At 39.0% G+C, this 21,727-nt stretch overlaps 2 protein-coding genes across 4 annotated transcripts in view; one reads left to right on the forward strand and one right to left on the reverse strand.

The window, feature by feature from the left end:
* The window catches only part of PHKB (phosphorylase kinase regulatory subunit beta), a 196,015-nt gene extending 188,036 nt beyond the window's left edge, over nt 1–7,979 (reverse strand). For 2 of the 3 annotated variants that reach the window (XM_078868560.1, XM_078868561.1), the window contains exon 1: nt 7,875–7,959. Coding sequence is in view for 1 of the 3 variants with exons in the window: in XM_078868562.1 (XP_078724688.1) it covers nt 7,875–7,926 (52 nt within the window). In the remaining 2 variants the exon portion in view is untranslated. Of the gene's footprint in view, nt 1–7,874 lie in introns of all 3 variants that reach the window. The other variant, XM_078868562.1, reaches the window with a different exon arrangement.
* Nucleotides 7,980–9,249: 1,270 nt separating this feature from the next.
* Nucleotides 9,250–21,727, forward strand: part of ITFG1 (integrin alpha FG-GAP repeat containing 1) — a 183,083-nt gene continuing 170,605 nt past the window's right edge. The window contains exons 1-5 of the mRNA XM_078868563.1: nt 9,250–9,470; nt 12,689–12,764; nt 14,091–14,221; nt 15,955–16,006; nt 18,262–18,342. Of these exons, the coding sequence (XP_078724689.1) occupies nt 9,296–9,470; nt 12,689–12,764; nt 14,091–14,221; nt 15,955–16,006; nt 18,262–18,342 (515 nt within the window). The 5' untranslated portion in view covers nt 9,250–9,295. The remainder of the gene's footprint in view (nt 9,471–12,688; nt 12,765–14,090; nt 14,222–15,954; nt 16,007–18,261; nt 18,343–21,727) is intronic.

Genomic DNA, 21,727 nt, shown 5'->3' on the forward strand with positions numbered 1-21,727 from the left:
GCCAATGTATTATATGGGAAGGAAAAATTATAATTCAAAAAATATAAATCACATCTGACCATGTAAGTCATTTGATCACACTAAAATATCCTTGAAAATAAGGTGCTTCATATCACTGTTTTTTTTCCTGGCTACCTATCCTTTCAATAATACGAATTGAGTCTTTTTAAAACATTAAAACATATCACGTACTTGTGGTTGGGTTCAGATTTAAGCTTGTAAAGATATTTCATCAATTATATTATATTGATTCATTGCCAGCAATATGACTTGTCTTCCAAAAATGACATTTTGGTGGGTTATGAAAAAAATTCAGGTAGGTTACATCAGGCCATATATAGCTTTATTTTTTCAATTAGACATAATCTTTTTAATAAAAAACTTGCCTGCTGTTATATGTAGACTTTCCCAACAAAATATTATGATTCACGATTCGTTTATTGCAGATTTATTGGCCGTGTAAGTATAATGTCAAATTATGTTTTACTATCAACCTCCACAACTTGACAGAGCCAATTAAATCAAGTTGTCACATGGGCAACTATGCCAACTGATTCCGTTCATCAGCAAAACAGAAGTGATGAAAAACAGAACAATTTGAAAAGATACACTCAACATCACATCAAGCATCGTCAGATTTTAACACATGTTCAGTTCACAAATGTGTTTCAACTAATAACGAATAAAAAATGTGCCTATTAAAAGAGACTGCGGCATCTAAGTAGAGTAGAATTCCTACAAACACTACGCCTTCACTGGAAATGTGGTGTGAAGATAAGTTGGCAGAGTGTTTTAATTTCAGCAATTTTCGATGTTGGCCCTTTAAAGTGTTGTTTATTATCAAACGTTTGAGAATTTTCTTCACAAATATCCACATGGCGCCAAGATGAACGCAGATTTTAGACAAGTCACACAGTGCAAATATACATCCAATTAAAAATGAACACACCACTGGCAGCATAAAGAACCATGTCCTATTAAAAGTAAATTGGGAAATGTTACAGTAACCAAGCAGTTTTAATCATCATTAATTAGCATCGTTGGAATATATTCAGTATCATTTTATAAACCGTATATCAGTTTTACACCCATCCACATAATTGGCACATTTTTAGAAGGAAACAATGATTAAAATGAACATCATTACATAAATAATTAACATGCAATAGTTATTTTAACACGTGAGCTTTCGCGACCAATATTATCCATAATAGATGTTTTTGGGTTAGATCGCGTAAATATAATTGCATCGTTAAACCCGACTCTGGCCGTCGCCTGATGAAGCTAGTTTTAATTACTGGCGAAACCTCTCACTGGAGTTGTAAATGTTGTGGGCTTACTCTTTAACACACCGGTGTGCTGTACTAGTAAATAATTGGCATGTTTTGTTTATGTGACAAACCTTACTAATTGGCTGTGCCAGGCGGTGGCGGGTTTAACGGCACATTTACGTGATCTAACCCAAAATACCTTTAGTATGCTATAGTTATGTTTTTCACATTCAAAATGTTGGTCCACATGGTTATTGCTTGGTAGCCATGCATGATAGAATCACATTTCAAAAGTTGGGCGCACAACTACAAAAAAATCACAACCATTATAAAAGTGCAAGTTATTTGATCACAAACAGGGTGAGTTTTTGTTTACACAATCCAAAAGAAACGCAAAGCTTCAATTGAGAAATGCGAAGGCATGAGCCTGCACATTGCCATTCTCTGTTCAATTATTTCCGTCAAAAAAGCAGCTAAATGTGTAACACTCTTGCTGCTGGTGATGACTATGGCAGTGTTGGTGATGTTCGTGTGTTTTTTTTGTAAATGTGGTTGTCATAGTGAAAATAATGCTGGTGATGGCGATGGTATTAAAGATGCAATTTGTTAAAAATAGTTAATGTTTCGGTTTAAACACGTGGCTAAAATTGGCAATGAGGTATTGGTGTCATTCACCCAAACCCTTTTACCTGTATCGATTCGATGAATCGTCTCAATGTTATTCAGGAATGTTTTTGGTTCATTTCATTTAATGCAGTAACCACAGGGATTATGTGAACCCAAACAACATATCTGAATCGAGAAATGTTATTTTTTTTCACATACCATTTGATGCATATATTATGTATGAGCTTTTAAGATGTGTTATGACTTGGGCAGGTGGCTTGGAAGCTAAAGCGCTGATATGGCAGTGCCAAGTTCCTGGGCTCAAATCCAGCCAGGCACCCATCAATATAGCGGGGTGTCAAGTAAAACGAGTTCATAGTTTCAGCCTCATCAACAAAAATGGCGAATAAAAATACATAATTTTACTTGGGTTTGAAATTTGGCTCAAGTCCAACTGGGTTTAAAAAAACATCCTTTTGACCGTTCGTGTGGTAAACAATCTCATAGCAGAGTACATGGGAAAGTGCACCCCAACTGTGCTTAGGATAAAAGGGCATTATAAGATATGTTTGGTATAATTCCTGCGGAAAACCTCTACTATGTGAGATTTCAAATTATGTTTTCATCACGTGAAAGGACGCTCATAAAACAACCGGAATTCATTGGGAAAATATTAATATTTTTAGGAAGGGATATTAACTATGAAGTGATGCATTTTTATACTTTTATAATCAGATATAGCCTTATTACACTTTAATCTGTTTCCTTGCTAGTTAATGAAATTACGTTTAAATGTTCACTGCTTATGAGCAAAGAATGTGTTGACTCAAATACATTCATTTGAAAGGGATGCTTTAGTGGAAACTTACACACTACTGCGAAATACAACAGCGCTTGTCAATATAAAAATAGCAGACTAAGTCAGATAATTTTTTTGAAAGGGCCCTCATAATGAAAGTTACAGGCTACAGTGAAGATGAGATGCGGACATGATAGTAATAAAAGTATAAAAATAGGTTTTCCCCTTTTTTCGGGCAAAAAAACAGGTGTTAAGATGTTAAAACACCAAACTGAAACCTTTTCCAAGGAATCATGTCTGCATTAACCACAATACGTGTGGTGAAAATACAAACAAAAACATACTGACAGTACATGCATTGTCTTTGAAACTGAATAGTCCACACCAGACAGCTTTCTATAGAGCCTCGTCTCAAACGGTGTTAGACCAGAGGACGCCAAAAGGCGTACAGCACAAAGATGATGCACTATCAGAGTAATGAGAGCTCGGGGTGAGCATCTACACACCATGGGACCTCCTTTGGCAGTACCAAAATATGAGAATAGGTTTTCCCCTTTGTTCTGGCAACAAAACCACAAGTATTTGTGGTTAATTCAGACATGATTCCTTGCAACATCTGTTTTGTTGCCAGAAAAAAGGAGAAACCAATTCTTATATTTTGGTACTGGCAAAGGAGGTCCCATGATGTAGCAGCTCACCCCGTGCTCTCATTACTCTGATAGTGCATTGTCTTTGTGCTGTTCACCTTTTGGCGTCCTCTGGTCTAACACCGTTTGAGACGAGGCTCAAAAGAAAGCTGTCTCTGGTGTGGACTATTCAGTTTCAAAGACAATGCATATAATATAAGATCATGTTTTTTAATAATAGTAGGTTTTTACCCTTTTAACTGGTACAAAACTGACACCTTTATTCAAGGCATCATGTTTGCAATGACCACAACACAAGTAGTCAAAAAAGCAAACAAAAAGAAGCAACTCTGATAAAGATGATAATATGCACTGTCCTTGAAGTTGATTGGCCCACACCCGAGACGGCTTTCTTTCTTTTTATCATCTTTATCAGAGTTGCTTCTTTTTGTTTGCTTTTTTGACTACTTGTGTTGTGGTCATTGCAAACATGATGCCTTGAATAAAGGTGTCAGTTTTGTACCAGTTAAAAGGGTAAAAACCTACTATTATATTTTGCCACTGGTAAAAGAGATCTCATAGTGTAAATCATGTTTTTTGTTTGTATTTTTACCACAAGTATATGTGGTTAATGCGGACGTGATTCCTTGCAAAAGCTTTTAGCTTGGTGTGTTAACATCTTAACACCTGTTTTGTTGCCAGAACAAAGGGGAAAACCTCTTCTTATATTTTGATACTGGCAAAGGAGGTCCCATCGTGACGATAGGAATAACTGTCCACAAAGCATGATCGTGGAGAAACCAATTAAATTTTAAAAAGTAGAACGTTTGTTAATGCATTATAGCCACCACGTAATAACACGAGCCAGTTAGGAGTGGAACCTGGCTGATCAAAAATGTGGTCCATTTAACTCGTCAGGTCTCCTGTTCTTCTTCATTTACTATACACAATATTACGGTAATTCACACAGCTTTATGATCGTTGAAATTGATTATTGAAGCATTAGGATGGAATCAGGAAGAAGCTATGAGAAAAAGGTTTTAACAAGTGTATCACAATTATAAACGTGTATTTCATATCTCGTATTGTTATACTTTAGTTTGTATTATTTTTGCATTGTTCTGTGGTCTTCTGCCAAAATACATAATTTAACTATCTAATGCAACCCAAAGGCAATTTACAGGATCCTTAATGGAGGAAATGAGTTATTGATGTAATTAATTAATCGAATGGGAACAACAGCTGCTCCTATGATTTGGTTGCCAAACTAATTTTAGATTATCTTTAAGTGTTTCATAGTGGTATAAAAAAAAAAACTCAAAACAACGTTTTCAGAGAAAAGCAAAGAACGCAAATGCTAAAGTTATTACCATTCAAACAAATTATTGTATACATGATTGATACTCATCAATTATTAAATTGCCAGCTATGCTATCATGCATGGTGAGTGGGCACGACTACATCATTAGTGTGTCTCCATCTCAATTTTCTTGTAGTTTAATGTAAAACCTTAAGGTAACGGTACTACTATATTTTCTGAGCAATAGACGATTAACTGCAAATACAACTGAAACGCTACATGTGCAAGAACACTGGGTGTGATTAGCACACAAGGTTGACTGCAGTACCTCTTGTTAACGTGAACAGGTTGATAGCAACGTGTATTATTATTATCTTTATGAAGGAAAGGGAGCATGCTGACACAATTACAAGCATGGCAATTACAGTACACGCAGTCGATGTCTCATGGCAACTGTGCAGGGTTATGCCGCAGTTTGTAAAATGCTTGTAAGTTTAACACGTAGGCATTTATCGCTACCAATATTATTCATAATAAAGATTTTTGAGTTAGATCGCGTAAGTGTGAATGTTTCGTAACCCTCCACCACCCGACACAGCCAGTAAGGTTTGTCACGTAAACAATGTGCCAATTGGTTACTATTTCAACCCACTGGTGTGTTGGAGAGTAGATGTTGTGGATTTAAATGTTGTGGATTTACATGTTGTGGATTTATTCTAGATTTGAAGCTTTCGTGACTGCAAGGATTCATATTCTTAGGTTTTTTCCAGTAAAGTCACGTAGGTAAAAAATTAAAATTAATAAAAGTAAAATAAAAATAAAATAAAAATCACGACGTTTACTCTCCAACACACCGGTGGGCTCAAGTAGTAATTAATTGGCGCGTTTTTTTTTACGTGACAAACCTTACTGGCTGTGTCGAGTGATGGAGGGTTACGAAACATTTACACTTACGCGGCCTCACCCACAAAACATTATGGAAAATGCTTGTAAGTCAAAAACTATCCCACGGCGTTGCAATTTTTTCCAGCATGAAAAATGTGCATAAAAGGTCACCAGTTTTTTTATTTGACTACTTTAAAATTCAACAAAACGGTGGCTTTGTGATATGCAGTGGAAATTCAACATTCCAATGGCAGGTGCTGCTCTTTCGATAGGCCAACCGCTATATTCTTGGTTCTTACGGTAAAGTCACGTAGAAGGGAAACAATGTTCTGTAGTCTTCTGATGATGATTGCTTGTGTTGCAGTCGAAACGTGAGAATTGTATTGTTTTATATATTTTTTTATTTTATTGTTTCCCTTCTACGTGACTTTACCGAAAGAACCAAGAATATGAATCCCTACGGTCACGAAAGCTTTAAATCAAAGGCCAACCACTGTTGGGACAATAATTTGTGTCTAGGCAACCAGGATTTGAACTCACAAGTTACAATTCTTCCAGTTCTGAGTGAAGTTAAATAGAAGAGTCTGAGATTATGCTGAAAGTATAAGCGCTGTCATTGTGGAATGAGTATTGTCATTAAAAAATACTCCATAGGTCCGTCGCGCCGCATACATAATTAAAACAGCATTCGTGTCTAATCAGTTTGAAAACCTCCTGAACAAATGGTTTTTCAGCAGCATTTGCCAAAACGGGCCACATCTACAAAGGTTTCCACATCTCTTAGCTGTCTTGAGTCGAAGGGGTGCTTGCCTGTAACAGCAGAAACCCCAGGAGCTATAGGGCCCACATACTCTGCTCATGAGCACACAATGTCCAACACCGGTTACGATTTTGCCGACTGCTCTCATGAGAATGGACCAGGGGTACATATACAATTAAATTTTGACTTCAAACTTTCGTGACTGCAGGAATTCATTCATATTCTTGGTTCTTTCGGTAAAGTCACGTAAATAGAAAACTAAAACATAAAAAATAAATAAAAATAAAAATTAAAAATCCACGTTTCGGTCGTCGATAGAAACGTCGTGGGTTTTTTTGCTTTTATTATTTTTAATTTATGATTTTTATTCCATTTTCATATTTTTATTTTCTATTTACGTGACTTTACCGAAAGAACCAAGAAAATACCTACAATTACTTTCTTTTATTTGATAATTTCACTGGTGCATGAAAAGCCCGTGGTTCACGTTATGCTGTCACTCAAAGTCACCCGCGATCACCATCGATGATGAGCTTGAAGACCAATCTCACTAAAAAACAAAAATCGCCATGCGTCCCATCCCTTGCACACCACGGCATCAATGTTGAGTGGAGCTCGACTGTGGAAACCAGGACAAGCACTGCCGGGGTCAACCAGTAACCATTACCGTAAGGACACAGCACACACTATGGGAACTTCATTTGCCAGTAAAAATATGATAATTGTTTTTTTACCCTTCTATCTGGCAACAAAACTGACACCTTTTCACAAGGAGTCATGTTTGCATAGACCGCAATACCTGCAGTCATACAAACAAAATACATAACTCTGATAATGTGCACTGTCCTTGAAGTTGATTGGTCCACACCCGAGACAGCTTTCCTTAGAGCCTTTTGGCGTCATCTGGTCCAACACCATGTGAGACTAGGCTCTAAGGAAAGCTGTCTCGGGTGTGGACCAATCAACTTCAAGGACAGTGCACATTATCAGAGTTATGTATTTTGTTTGTATTATGACTGCAGGTATTGCGGTCTATGCAAACATGACTCCTTGTGAAAAGGTGTCAGTTTTGTTTCCAGATAGAAGTGTAAAAAAACAATTATGACACAGCACACGTTTGTTTTATAGAACTCCTCGAGATTATTCAGTTAATTGCAACCCCGCGCGACAAACACAAGCATTGAATCGAACGATACAGCAACCGCAGAGCGATGCACACACTTCCACGACCCAGTAGTTAAACCACCCCGGGGCAACCAAAGCAATTGTTGATGTAACCACACCGGTTTAGCGTTGTCGTGTTTGCGCGTGTTAGTGTGACTTCCTTAGCACGCAAGAAGCCATACCTGTCAACCCCTTATCAGTGCCCTACCTTATCACAGACCAATTCTCACACCTTATTGCTCACCCCGTGCCCCTTATAAATCTCAACGTTCATCTTACAAAGTCCCAACACGAGATACACACAAACATTTGTTGTTATTTTGCCCGTATTGAAACGGCTCAACGCCATACGGACCTGCAACCTCAATTTATTTCCCTGTCACAAGAACGTGGAGTGACCCGTACGGGTTGACAGGTACATGGGGAGGAGGATGAGGAGGAAGAATAATCCTGAATTCCAAACCTGCTCGGACAAATTTCACCTTCATCGGCCTGGGCACAAACACTCCGGCCATGCCGCCGATAACTCGACCGACCTCGCAAAGCTTCTGGACCAGACTGACTCCTCCTACTCCTGCTGCCCACCACCACCTACGTCATCAAAAACAACACGCGGAGTTGGCGGCCATGCTCGTAAGGGACGGGCAAGGAGGTGGTTGGTGGTGGTGGGGGAGGGAGGGAGAGGCACAACTTGCGAAGCCAAACGGCGCACGTGCGATGACGTCAGACGCAAGGGTTGGGGCCAGGGTAAGCGGGTTGTCATGTGTGTTTTTTTTATTTAAAGATTTCGTGACTGCAGGGATTCATCTTCTTGGTGATTTCGGTAAAGTCACGTAGAAGGGAAATAATAAAATAATAAAAATACTAATAAAACTTAATACAATTCTTATTTTTATTAATAAGTATAAAATAAAACTTAATTTTAAAAAATCATTAATAAAATAAATGTTTGTTATTGCTTTATTATTTCCCTTCTACGTGACTTTACCGAAAGAACCAAGAAGATTATTTATTTTTGTATCGCACGCGTTATGTTGGACTTCTTTCGCGCCGTGCGTAGCCAAACGCGTTCATTTGGAGGCGCATACGGTTTGTCCCCTAAGTGAGATGATGGACGATTGAAATCGATTACGGTTTGGTGGTGGACTGCATACCTGTCAACCCCTTATCAGTGCCTACTTTATTACAGGCCAATTCAGACCTTATTGGTCGCCCCGTGTCTCTTATAAATCTCAACGTTCATCCTACAAAGTCCCATCAGAAACAATTTCCCTGCACAAGAATAGGGGTGAAACGGATGGGTTGACAGGTATGGGACTGTGTTATGCTCCTGAAGATGTAAAGTTGTTATGTTATTAGAAGTTTAAGTCACAAAACTTATTGTTGGGTGTCCCCCACATCAACACGACCCTTAAGCGGTGTTTGTCCTTAATTTTACCACCACCCCGCCCCCCCAAAAGTTGTGGAAATTCCACATTTCTATGACGAGTACGAGTACTATTGGTGTCCCTCACATTCACAAGACCTTAAGCGATGTTCGTCTTTAATATTCCCATTCCCCCCCCCCCAAAAAAAAAATCACTTATGGAAATTCCACATTTCTCTGGCGGGGACAAGTACATTCTGATTATCACGACCTTCAAATACAGTGGCCGTATCGATTATCCTCAAAGAGAACAGCGCTTCATAATTCATACACCTCATACGCCTATCCTTGCGCTCCTATTGGTCCATATCCACAATAGGGTGTGGCTCGCGCCGACCAATGAGGAAGGGCGAAGGTTTCACATCTCGGCTTGTGCGGTGTATGAAATTAAACGGCGCGTCATTCCGCGTGTAAACACGGAAGCGCGAGGTTTTTGCCGTCGCACGGCGATCAAGAGGATGGCGCGACTTTTCCCGGCCGCGTTCTTGGCGTTCTCTTTGCTCCTTGAAGGCGGCCACTGCGGGCTCGTGAACGTGACGGACAGCGTCTTCGGGCAGATCGGCCGCGGCTCGCTCGCCGCCTTCGGCGACTTTAATTCTGACAAGCAGACGGACGTGTTTATTGTCACCGACAGTAAGGCCCCAACGCCCGCCCCCCCGCGTCGGCTGGCTGAGCTGCCCGTGTCGGTTGCACCTCGGCAGGCAGCTCTTCCAGGCAACGGCTAAGGCCGCGGTTTGTCGTGAGCATTCTCGAAGCACAACTTCGGTATTTATCGTGTGACAAAGTAAATATTGAACAGTATACGCAGACAAGTAGGCGAGCGCGTACGAGATAGTGCGTCTGAATTATTTTACAATTGACGAAAAATGTGCGCCTACGTTTTCCATAGCGAATCAATTTTGGAATGAATGAGATGCAACAAATGAAACGAAAAAGGCAACCCACTAAACATGTTATGAGGTTTTTGAAATGACGTGCACAAACGAGACAACACAGGTGACACAACACAACGCTGCAGACGAGAAAGCACATCTAACGCAGTACAAAAAGATGGACAGTACAGATATTACAAACGAGAAATTGTGTCGAATCACCGGGATATGGTCAAGAATTGTATTGCTACAAAAGCGTATTAGCCTTCTGGACCAGTGTTTTCCGGCAGAGTTTAAGCAGGCACACCCTGCCTGGCCTGTTTCGAGTTTTCCTTGAAAGTCGTCAGCAAGGCGTGACTTGGCAGCTGATAGTAAAAGGGACAATTCCTCACCATTGCCTCGTTGTATGGTATTTGACCCGGCGAATAACTTGGTGATAACAGCTGTGTCCGAATAGTGTGATTTGAGTGTGTAATGTTAGATAGCTCTCCGGTGTGTTTTGGGATCGTACCGTGTGCTCTTTAGCGTGTGATGTCTGACGTTTTGCTCCACGTGATGGGGAGCTTCATCAGGAACTCGTGCTCTCGAGTTTTCTCCAGGAACTCAAACTCCCAGCACGCGGAGCAAATCGCCGGTAGCGAAGAGTGCCCAACCCAACACGCGGTACAATCCGGAAACACGTCTGAGGGCTATACAGGAGACCTGCAAAAAAACCCTACTCAGTGGAATGTTAATGTAATGATTGTAATCACTGCTCTGACTACAACTGTTTACATACCCAAGTTGTCAATACAAAAGCTGTGCTTGTCCACCAATGAATAATGGCTTCCCCGCGTCACTTGGGTAATTTTACCATACTTCTACACTGGTCAGCAGCGTTTGTTGTAGAAGGGAACATAGAAGTATAGTGCAACAATATTGCTGCACTGAGATCTGTCACCTACTGTGTAGCCGTACAGCCTAGGACACATGTAAAGCACGGTGATCACCTATCAGAACACATCTCCAGGTCTAAGTTTACATAGCTTTCCAGATTGGATGGTCATAGTGCAGAAATAACACCCACAAACGTGAGAATTATCATTCAGTCTTGCAAAGAATGGGTATTTGGGGTTTTAGACAATTCAGGCAGATAAGACTTACTCAATCAGTCACCTCTGCTGAATTACGACAAATATGCATACTGTAACATCCCCAAAATTCAAATTGACCACCTAGTTTACTGTTGTGGCAATTCAGCTTGAGGTAGGTTTCAAGAACTTAACGAATAGTGGGTGTACAGACACATGCTTGAATAAGTTTCCACTATCATAACACTTAACTGAAATATAAAGTTAAAACATTTCAGTGACTTATGAGTGGGTTTTAAAATTACAATATCTGCTTGCAGTCATACTGCCTTTGCAGCTATCTTTTTAATTAGAAGTGATTATAGAAAGCCTGGTAAAATATGGCCTTATTTTTCTTTTAGACTACCTGTACAGTCAAACTCATCTGACGTCTGAATAGCATCAACTCCTATTATCTTTAGCAGCTGAAGAGTATCAGAAAACTCCTATTATACGTGCCCCTTTTCATCCTATTATCCATGATTTTTTACGGACAAGAGTAAATTTAAAGGTAGCATTGCAGATAAGAGGATGTGCGAGCTACATCCCCCACATTATCGTGAATATAACATATATTTGAATTTCAAATGCGTATTTAGAATTAAAGTTTAGAAATACAAAAAATGTCTCGCTTTAGTTGAAGAACAATGTATATTTTGTAACACAACAACAGTCATTGCCAAATACAGTTAGTAATTTACTTGGTTTTGTCAATGGATTAATCTTACCCACCTTTTAACACTTGAAAAGAAAGGCAGACTTTTTTATGTTTAAAAAATATAATGCAAACAGAATTGTAACGTGATCACATTTAATATGGTTGTCCCATGCCTTTGCAACCACAGTTAAGAGTCGTGTGACAGAAAATCCGTACAAGTGGCAGATTTACTCACCCTCCCCCCCCCCGAAGCGTGTACCTGTACATAACATCACTGGAGCGGAATTATTGGCACGTGTGCAATCAGTGTTGGACATAATTTGTTTCAGAATTGTCAGCTCCTTGATATAGAGGTGATCCTGATAACACAAATGTTAAGCTTGTAAAATGTAACATTCATCTTAACCTTAACTCCAATCAAGGCCTTGACCCTGACATGAAAATCAGTGACAGCCCTTCCCTGAAGGGAACATATCCAATCTTGTGTCCATTTACTGAGACCTGGAAAAGCCCTGTATTGAGTAATGTTTGTACAGAATATCTGCACAGGCTGATGTAGAGTGCTATCTTTTTTTAATCAAATAACTGCAAATACATTTAGTGTTTCCCCTATGAACATACAATGTAAGGCAATCCCTGCCAAAATCTCGCTGCAGAATTTAAATTAACCAACTGACTGGTCTGATAGCGGAAGTTATTTTGTTGAAAATCACTAGTCAGGTATGTCCTGCTAGAATCAATGTGAAAGGTGCAGCCTATGAATGACTTGCTCACTCCACTGCTGGCAGATGGGACTTCAATCGAGGAATCTATAGATAATTCGGCCTCCTCTTACATACTAGCCAGACGCCTTTGAAGAGATGGCAGTACCCACACTTTACTCCACCACACGTGGGTTGTATATTGACTAACTTTGGTGTCGCTATTCATTCTGCTGGACGGATAGATGCAGGGGAGGGGATTTTAAAAACACTTGCCCATTGTTTCAACTGTCACACCAGGAGATCGAACTGCCACTTTTTGGATTCCAAATTAAATCTGATAGCGGTTACACGCGAGCATTATGACATTTTAAATGTAACGAGGCATTGTAAAAATATTAATATACGCTATTAAGTCGATCTGAGCCCACAACTCATAAAATGAAGTTGTTTATGAAAATAAAGGTTCAATTTCACTCAATAACCATGCTTGTATGTATGTGTGTTGTAGAGAAGAATGTGACCATATTGCTGTCTGGAGGAAAGAAAACGTACTTTTCAAAATACCTCTCCTTCGCCGCAACAGAGTAAGAAAACCACACACAACGCTGCGATGTTCCGCATATAACCAAGGCTTCGTTTCTCATGGAATTTATTCCAGGGACCCAAACCCCCGAGACCTCCCTGCTTCTCAATATGGGAATATTTTACAGAACCCAGCACCGACTGATGTTAACCCTGCATATAACAATCAATCAAGTTATCGATTAAAATTATTATAACATGCACGATACATTGACTTGTACATGTGAGAATAAATTAATCTTTACAGTCTACGCATCATTTTATGCAAATGTAAATTAGAGCTAATGGAATAAACGAGAAAGATGATACAAATTATTACAGATGGTACTAATGAGACGGACAGAGCATACGCGACAGGTAGCAAACGGACCAAATTTTACTGCTATTCGAGAAAAGACGGTGCATGGGATTGATTGCACGGCCCAGTTAAAAAAAAATACAGACAGTTACCGTGATGCACAACGCAAACTTGACAGTGTAGAGAAGACACGTACAAAAATACAAACTACGAATGAGACAAGGAGATAGAATAGACTAGACAACTAGTACCAACGAGACGGACAATACAAATAAGGAAAATTACACACGAGACAGATGGTTAAGATAGATGAGATAGAAAAATGAGATACAAAAATGAGATACAATACAAGACGAAACAAATGAGGCAAAATATTTGGAACCAAAAATCAATGTACAACACAGGAAATAATGAGTGAAGCATACACAGTATAAATAATGAGGTGGATATAGGGAATTATTATTGGTATGGCAAGAAATTGTCTATTCCTCAATAGAATTGTTGCCCCAAATTAACGACTCCGCTGTTGGTGGGCTTTCAGTAATTACTGGCTTAATAATTTTACACGTAACGTTACATGTTGTTATCACATAAAATAAATACTACTAAAATGATGGTAAATAATGTTTACTTATCTGTTGTTATAGCTATTTAAAACATGATTGCTATTTATGCTGTATACATTATATATATCAAAAACTCGATTAATAAATATTACTACATTTGTATTGTTGTGTCCCTTAAATGAATAAAATGCCTGTACGAAAGTATTGTATGGAATAAAATACACTAATTCTTTATATGCAAACGTAACATTACATTTATTGAATGCCACTACTTGCTGTGTGTGTGTGTGTTTGCTAACCAGGCAGATACTATCGTCTCATTAAATATGAAACCCTAGTCTTATATAAGATGAGGTCAAGGTCTTGAACCTGGAATCCCAGCATTTCTGGCTCATTACCCTCGGCAGCAGCATAACATTATCGGCTGGCCAGCCCTCCTCACGATGTTTCTCCTTCGTCTGCAGCGATGGAATTGTGACCAGCGTGGTACCAGGTGACTACGATGGGGACTCGCAGATGGATGTTCTCGTCGCCACAACGCTCGATAATGTATTTCAGCAACTCACCGTTTATTGGGGAAACCAAGGGAAGACAGGTAAAAACACTTATTAAGTAATTATTACATTTTGAATAACATTCATATTTATTTAATACATTTGGATTATGTGCCATTTTTAAAGAGCAAGGCTATCACAGATGCTCTATTTTGTGTGTGTAGACATGTATAGTATGCCAGTAGGGAGGGAAATTATAAGTGATATTACCAAATTAATTAAAGTAATTTGCTGATAATGTCCAAATTCAACAAATTTGGACTGTAATGCAGGCACATATGGCCTACCTACTCTGTTTTTTCAAGAGCATCACAAGATTTTAACATACGCTGGGAAGACAGACTGAATGTATTGATAGCAGTTAATGCACCCACGGCATTCACCTGAGCGGTCGATGGGCTCGACTTGTGATCCCGTGGAACAAGTGGCACATTTGCAATCGCTTGGGTTAGTCACCATCCGGAAATAAACAAAGAAGGCTCTTCTTCTTGGTTCTTTCGGTAAAGTCACGTAGAAGGGAAGTAATAAAATAATAAAAATAAAACATAATAAAATAATATTATTTTATAATAATTATAATAAAATTTTATTATTATGTTTTATTTTTACTATTTTTTTATTATTTTATTACTTCCCTTCTACGTGACTTTACCGAAAGAACCAAGAAGATGAATCCCTGCAGTCACGAAAGCTTTAAATCGAAATAAAACAAGGCTCTGTATCACTGCCAACAAAAAAAAACAATAATTTAGTCTATCAGCCGATGAGTATTTTAGAGAAACGTTTCCCAGCGGCTGATGAAACTTGTTTATTATTCATCGACATGCTAATGTCCAAACAAATTAATCCATACTCCCTCCAATTTGTTTTACATTTTTCTAAATCCATCTCCTAAATATAAATTACCTGGTCGGTCAAGATGGCCCAGTCAGGTTATTGTGTAAAGTAGCAATACCTATAGTTTCTGAAACTTTTACTTAAAAAAAAATCCTGAGTAAAACCTCACGTTTTTGCAAGTACATATATTTACACCCCCAACTCGTATATCATTGACTTGATTGAAAAGCGTTTTCACTCCAAGATGTCTTCATCTCCAGCCTAGCTATACAATGACCCTTACACAAAAATCCTCTCTAGCCTGTTAAGCTTATTAATTTGTAAAATGAAGTGCACAAATTCCTTACTTGTAATTATCTAATGAACAAATCCTGTAAAAATCTCATCATCACATCCAAAGTTATATTCTAAATGGCAGATGCAGATGCCTTGACCAAGCCATTATCCAAATTGCATTCATTGCTAAGCAGAATATTATTTTTTTCTTGGATCTCACTTGTTCCCATTATGCTGCTGAATGTGTCATATAATGCATTTAAAAGTTGAGTGATTGATTTCAGCATAGCCTGCTACTTTGTGTATTGTGATGAACGGACTTAGATTTCCTTTTAAGCATATGCAGCTGCAGCGAATGCACACCCAGTTGTCAGGAAACTGATGTGATTTATTGACCATTGCATGGGTGTAATGGGATGTGGAAGTGTGGTTTAATAATAACCAAGACGGAGAGACCAGAAAAACAAGGATTCTATGGCAGGGAGCAGAGACCTCTTTATTGAAATGCTCACAAGTAGTCAAAATATTCACTGGGCTGCCGGAAAATTTAAGGACACACCTGTATGACGTCGAGTCAAATGCGAGGATTTGTTGAAGTTTCATGTTCTCATGAATGACATTTTGTTTTATACCCACGTGGACACGTTTTCTGTCTTTATAGAAAACCACACGAAACTGGAGCAGCTATTTAAAGACGAGCCCCTCGTATTAGAGTAAGTATTATATTTGCTCAGTCTTCCAGGAGTTATCATCAAATTATATTTTTAATGACTTCCAGGATGACAGCCAGATTAAAATAAATAACTTGCAGACATTAATTATACAAATGCATTTAATATAGACGTCACGTTATGGACCAGTGCATAAGTCTTGTCTCCATACGAGGACTTGGCAGTGGCTGATTCATACACGTTACATGCTACATACAGTGTAATTCATTACAACGACACGCTTTATATATATAGGCATGAAGACGTGATCATCTTGACAGCATATTCTTCACAAGAGGTATGGAGACCACTTCAGCCTCTCCATTCTTTGCCAACTGGCACAGGTTTATTCCAGACTTTTGTCCAATCCGAGACTTGCCAGTCTAGCATGACCAGTTATCCATCCAGCAGTGGCCTCTCTCTCTCTTTCCTACATTTTTACTACACCACGTGCTTTTTGCGTGTTAGTTTGTTGTCCTTATTCCACACCTTCGATTAGCGTGGTTGGCTATGCACGGTGTAAAAGAAGTTCAGACGCTGTCTTTCTGACAGACCTGTTCTTCACCTGAGGACGGCTGCTTGCGTTGTGGCCGAAACGTCGTGAGAATTATTTTATTATGTTTTATTTTCATTATTTTATTATTTCCATTCTACGTGACTTTACCGAAAGAACCAAGAAGATGAATCCCTGCAGTCACGAAAGCTTTAAATCGAAATTTAAGTTCAACATACATACGTACATTTTTGGACCAGCTGACCAGCACTTCCGCTCTCGACATTGCCACGATTGATTATCCAATTTTAAACCAAGCAACTTTTCGCAGAAGCTCCAAATACAATCCCCAGTTGCGATAGCATGATGCCGTCCATTCACCGTTCTGTGTAGGAGATACGGAGAATACTGCGGAATAAGCCACATCTCCAAGGATACGCATTTTGAATGCATCCCAATGGAATAAAGCTTATAAATAAACTGTATAAATATACTTGCATTAGTGTGTTGCAGCACAGCCCAGGGCCGGTGCAAAGCAGTGCAAGCACTCCATCGCAACCTTCCAATTGATGCACCAGCCACTTTGTCACAGCTTGTGCCATCCTCAAAGGGAGTTAAGAGTCTGCTTTCCCATCTGGTTAATTGCTTTCTTTCCCAAGATATTAATTTTGCTAAAGTTTTTTGACCAAATGTAGTTGCCAGAACGCCTCCAAATCCTTGCAAGTAGGGGACTATTTGCACTACTAGCATATGTGTACTTGACTCGGAGCAAGAAGTTCTTTCTTAATGTTATTTTACGTAAATGTTTTGAATTGTCACGTGAAATTAATCGAAAGCTTTAAATAATAACGTGGCTTACAAAACATATTTGAAGTTCAAAACAAACCCATGAGGTTCACACATTTATCGCTTCATCAGGAAAAAAATTACCATATATTCCTATTAATCTATTGTGTTCTCTGAAGAAGGTACTTTGGCCAAAATGTCAACTCTCATATATTTTAAGACCACATTGTTATTGATGAATGTCAGTTTTTTTCGTGAATTGTTAAAGTGCACGACTGCCACACAGTAGCATCACCAATTAATGTGGTTAATGTGTGTTATCATTGTAGTTTTAATATGCATTTATTTTTCGACTAAATTTTATAAATATATATCCTAAGAATAAATTATGATTTAGTCCCGAGCACTGGACACTGTGTACTGCGTTTTAGTTGGTGGTTTCACAATTAGTAATTGCCTGGCACAACATCGCTTATTGGTTCCACATTTTTATTGTAGTTAGTGTTGCCTAAGCTGTATTTCACCCACGTTTCTCTCGCAAGAGAGAGAACATTTTATTCCATCATTTACGTTCATTTTACCGTCACTACCCATTGCCCCGTGACAGATTTTATATTTAATTTGCAGATGGCATCGTAATAGAATACATGCTACCTTAATTTTGCTATTTTAATATTTTCAACCTTTGATTACATAAAAATAATGAAAATGTATGACAAATGAGAACATTTTACATTATGCAATATACAATATGTTTGAATATGAAATACCACTTGACATGACATTTACATAAATATTGCATAAGTACGTGGATGCGTTTGTGTGTGTTGGGCATGGTGCTGGCCACCCACCTACCCCCTCGTGTGGGTGGCCTGCACCAAGGTCGTGATCGGCTCTCACAGGTGCACGCTAACAGCACTTGGCCCAAGTCTGCCATGGCTATACAGTGGATCATTGTCTCTTTGTGTGTGCTTAACAGCTTTGATGGCGACATGATACCAGATGTTCTGGGAGAAATTAAGGGAGAAGAAAAGAGTTCAATTTGTTTCATGAAAAACAGGTAATGGTGCAAACTTCCACTGTGCATGATAGCAGCTGTACATAGAGAGAGAGAGAATATTCGAGGCAGCAATGTTAACATCAGCACAGCTGTGAGCTGTCAAATGAGCCTTCTGCTGTGCGTATGACGGAGAGGATGAGGGTAGATTTTGGTAAATGAAAAAAAAGGCACAGAAACAACATTGCATTTGTAAGTGAACCCCTGAAGGAAGCTATATATCTAAATGCAATGCTTTGCTATTTGGTTTTGTGTGGCGGTTGCGTGCTGTATTGTATTGTCAACAGCAGGTTTGCCTGCCTTGTTTCCCCAAAATTAGCAATCACATTCTTCTTAGGTTTCCCCCATCTGCTACTTTTCTCTTAATCTCTTCGTAACAATTTTGATGGTGTCTCTTTGCTGAGGTCATCCACGCACATTTTTTTTTTCTCGGTGCACCTCTTTAGCTGCACGTATTCATCTTTTTACGAGATTAAATTGAATTTTTATTTAAAGCTTTCGTGACTGCAGGGATTCATATTCTTGGTTCTTTCGGTAAAGTCACGTATATTATTTTATTCTTTCCCTTCTACGTGACTTTACCGAAATAACCAAGAATATGAGATTAAATTGCATCTACGGCACAGTATTGTCTATCCACATGTCCCGCAAATGCCATTTCACTGTGCAATCGTGGTTAAAATAATGATCGGGTTCTTTGACAATTATTTGTAAACCCTCTTTGTTATTAATTCTGTTCTTCCAATTAATGTTCAGCATGTGATGATTGCTTGTGTTGCAATCGAAACGTCGTGATAATTGTATTGTTTTATATTTTATTATTTTATTGTTTCCCTTCTACGTGACTTTACCGAAAGAACCAAGAATATGAATCCCTGCAGTCACGAAAGCTTTAAATAAAAAATTGATAGTTTGTTTTAATTTGTTTCTTTTTCCTTTGGTAAAAGTTAATCTTCATTTGATTTCTAACAAACGTCACTTCTTAGGATCTGTTTGTTAGTTGTTATAAACTGCTTGTAACACACTCTTTGATTCTGGAATGCATGCCTCATCAACTCGAATGTCCTCTATATATCGTTCGTGATTCAACCATCCACGTTCCTGAGTATTTGTAATCGTCAAGTTGTTGAAGTTCTTAACCTTTTTTTAATCACCGTAACGTTAGTTTTCGTTTTCTTCAATGCCATTACATCATTTTTATTTAATTGATTAATTTTTAATTGTTGATCTCACCTATCATCGGTAAGAATAATATCTGTCATCAATTTATTTGGGTTATTTGCTTTCATTATATTCGTACCGGAATTCTTATTTCTACTTCCTCGATATGAAAATAAGTCGTTGTTGATGTTACAACCAAGAGAATGAAGACAGCCTCATCTTGAGCCTCGTCTCATTTCAAACTCCGTAGGCATTCCTACGCTTGTTCCTACTCTGCACGTGTTTTGGCTCAATTTATTCCCGGCCACATGTCTTGTATCAGAATGCCCACACTTAATCTGGGCGGTTGTTGCGAATCGCATCACAATTTAATTTCCAGCTTCTTCATCTGAGTGCTTGAAGTCAATTTTGTATAATCCTAATTTTTTTGGTTCTTTCGGTAAAGTCACGTAGAAGGGAAGTAATAAAATAATAAAAATAAAACATAATAAAATAATTCTCAAGCAGCTGCTTGCGTTGTAGCCGAAACGTCGTGAGAATTATTTTATTATGTTTTATTATTTTATTACTTCCCTACTACGTCACTTTACCGAAAGAACCAAGAAGATGAATCCCTGCAGTCACGAAAGCTTTAAATCGAAATTTCAATCCTCATTTTTTAAAGGGATATTCTATATCTTCATGTCCATTCTGGCTGTGAACTCGAATTTAAGTTCTGCTCTTGATTGATATTCTTTGTGTATCTAATGCTGTATCTGAATATATATATTAATACAGCTTTAAACAAGCGATAATGGTTACACAATATCCTGCACTTTGTAATTGCAAACATTCGCATCAAAAGAGCCCAGCAGTATTACTGTGTCATTGTGTTTCTGAGGTATTTATACGCATGACAAAAATCAAATAACTCATCTGAGTCTAATGCTGGAGCATATGCTTGTATTATGAACAGGTTTCTGGGATTTTGCTGAAATGTCTGCAGTCTTTAAGAAATAGCATCTGTATTTAATGTAATGCAGTATAATTCCTTTGAAATGATCGCTGCGTGCTATTCCTTCTTTTCTCTCCACGTGAAAATATGACTTTAAACTCGACCTCTGGACGGTAATATACTTCTGAATTCTCCATCATCATTCCAAGCAGTTTCAGTGTTCCTAAGAATGGCTCCTTTCTTTCACTCCAATGCCTGATGAAGATGTCCGCTAGCTATCCAGTTTAATTCCAACCTCAAATGTCCCGCACGCAGATTATCCACCACCAAACACTGTCTGCCGTGTCGCCGTCAAGCAACCGAGCAAAACGACTCTCATTTTCACAACCATTTCCCTGCGTGCCGGCACTATTGTTTGTGATATGTTGGAATATTCGTGAGTATTTTTCACAGCTGTTGTCTACGGTGTGCAACCAGAAGGGCACGTTCATGGTTAAACAGACCATTCTCTCATGCCCAGACAAGCTCGCATGCTTGCAGTGGTCCCACTTCTGTCCCCTGGACACACCTGTATATCGTGACTGGCCGGCTGTCGAACACACCCCTGTCTTTTGGTCTAAGTGGGTGCGATGGACTCGAGAGGGAATGAATGGAACGGCCTGTTGTGCGTGTCCACTCGTAAACACGAGCAAAGGGGCAGGCAACCGGGTCGGCGTGACCTGGGGCTCACGTGGGCAGACTCAACATCCCGTGGTAATGGAACCATGATGGGCAGTGTAGAGGATCTTTTGAATGGGTCTGGGTCAGGGATGCTGCTGTGGTGTTAGTGTTAATCTGAACGGTTGTTCGTGAATCGTATCACTTTAATTTCCAACTTCTTCATCTGAGTGATTGATGTAAAATTTCTAGAATCCTAATTTTTTAAAGGGGTATTCTTTATCTTCATGTCCATGCTGGCTGTGAACTCAATTTAAGTTCTGCTCTTGATTGATATTCTTCATGTGGCATGAATCGTTCGCACACTGGACTTGGCAATCCAGAGGTCGCCGGTCTCATCTCCCAGAACGGCAGTTGAAACTAGGGTGTATGTTTCTTAAATCTCTTCCCGCTTCGGTTCACCCTGAAGTATAAATGGGTTCACCATGGTTAGGTGATCAGCAGGTCATGTATGATAGTGTAAAGAGTGGGTACTGTCACCTCTTCCGAGGCCTCTTGGCCATTGTGGAAGAGTAGGCCAATATACCATCTAGTCGGGCTGCCAAGAGCTGTCTTCAGTAGGAGACCCTTTCTCCC

Source organism: Lampetra fluviatilis, chromosome 26, assembly GCF_964198595.1.
Source record: "Lampetra fluviatilis chromosome 26, kcLamFluv1.1, whole genome shotgun sequence".
In the NCBI taxonomy this organism is placed as follows: Eukaryota; Metazoa; Chordata; class Hyperoartia; order Petromyzontiformes; family Petromyzontidae; genus Lampetra; species Lampetra fluviatilis.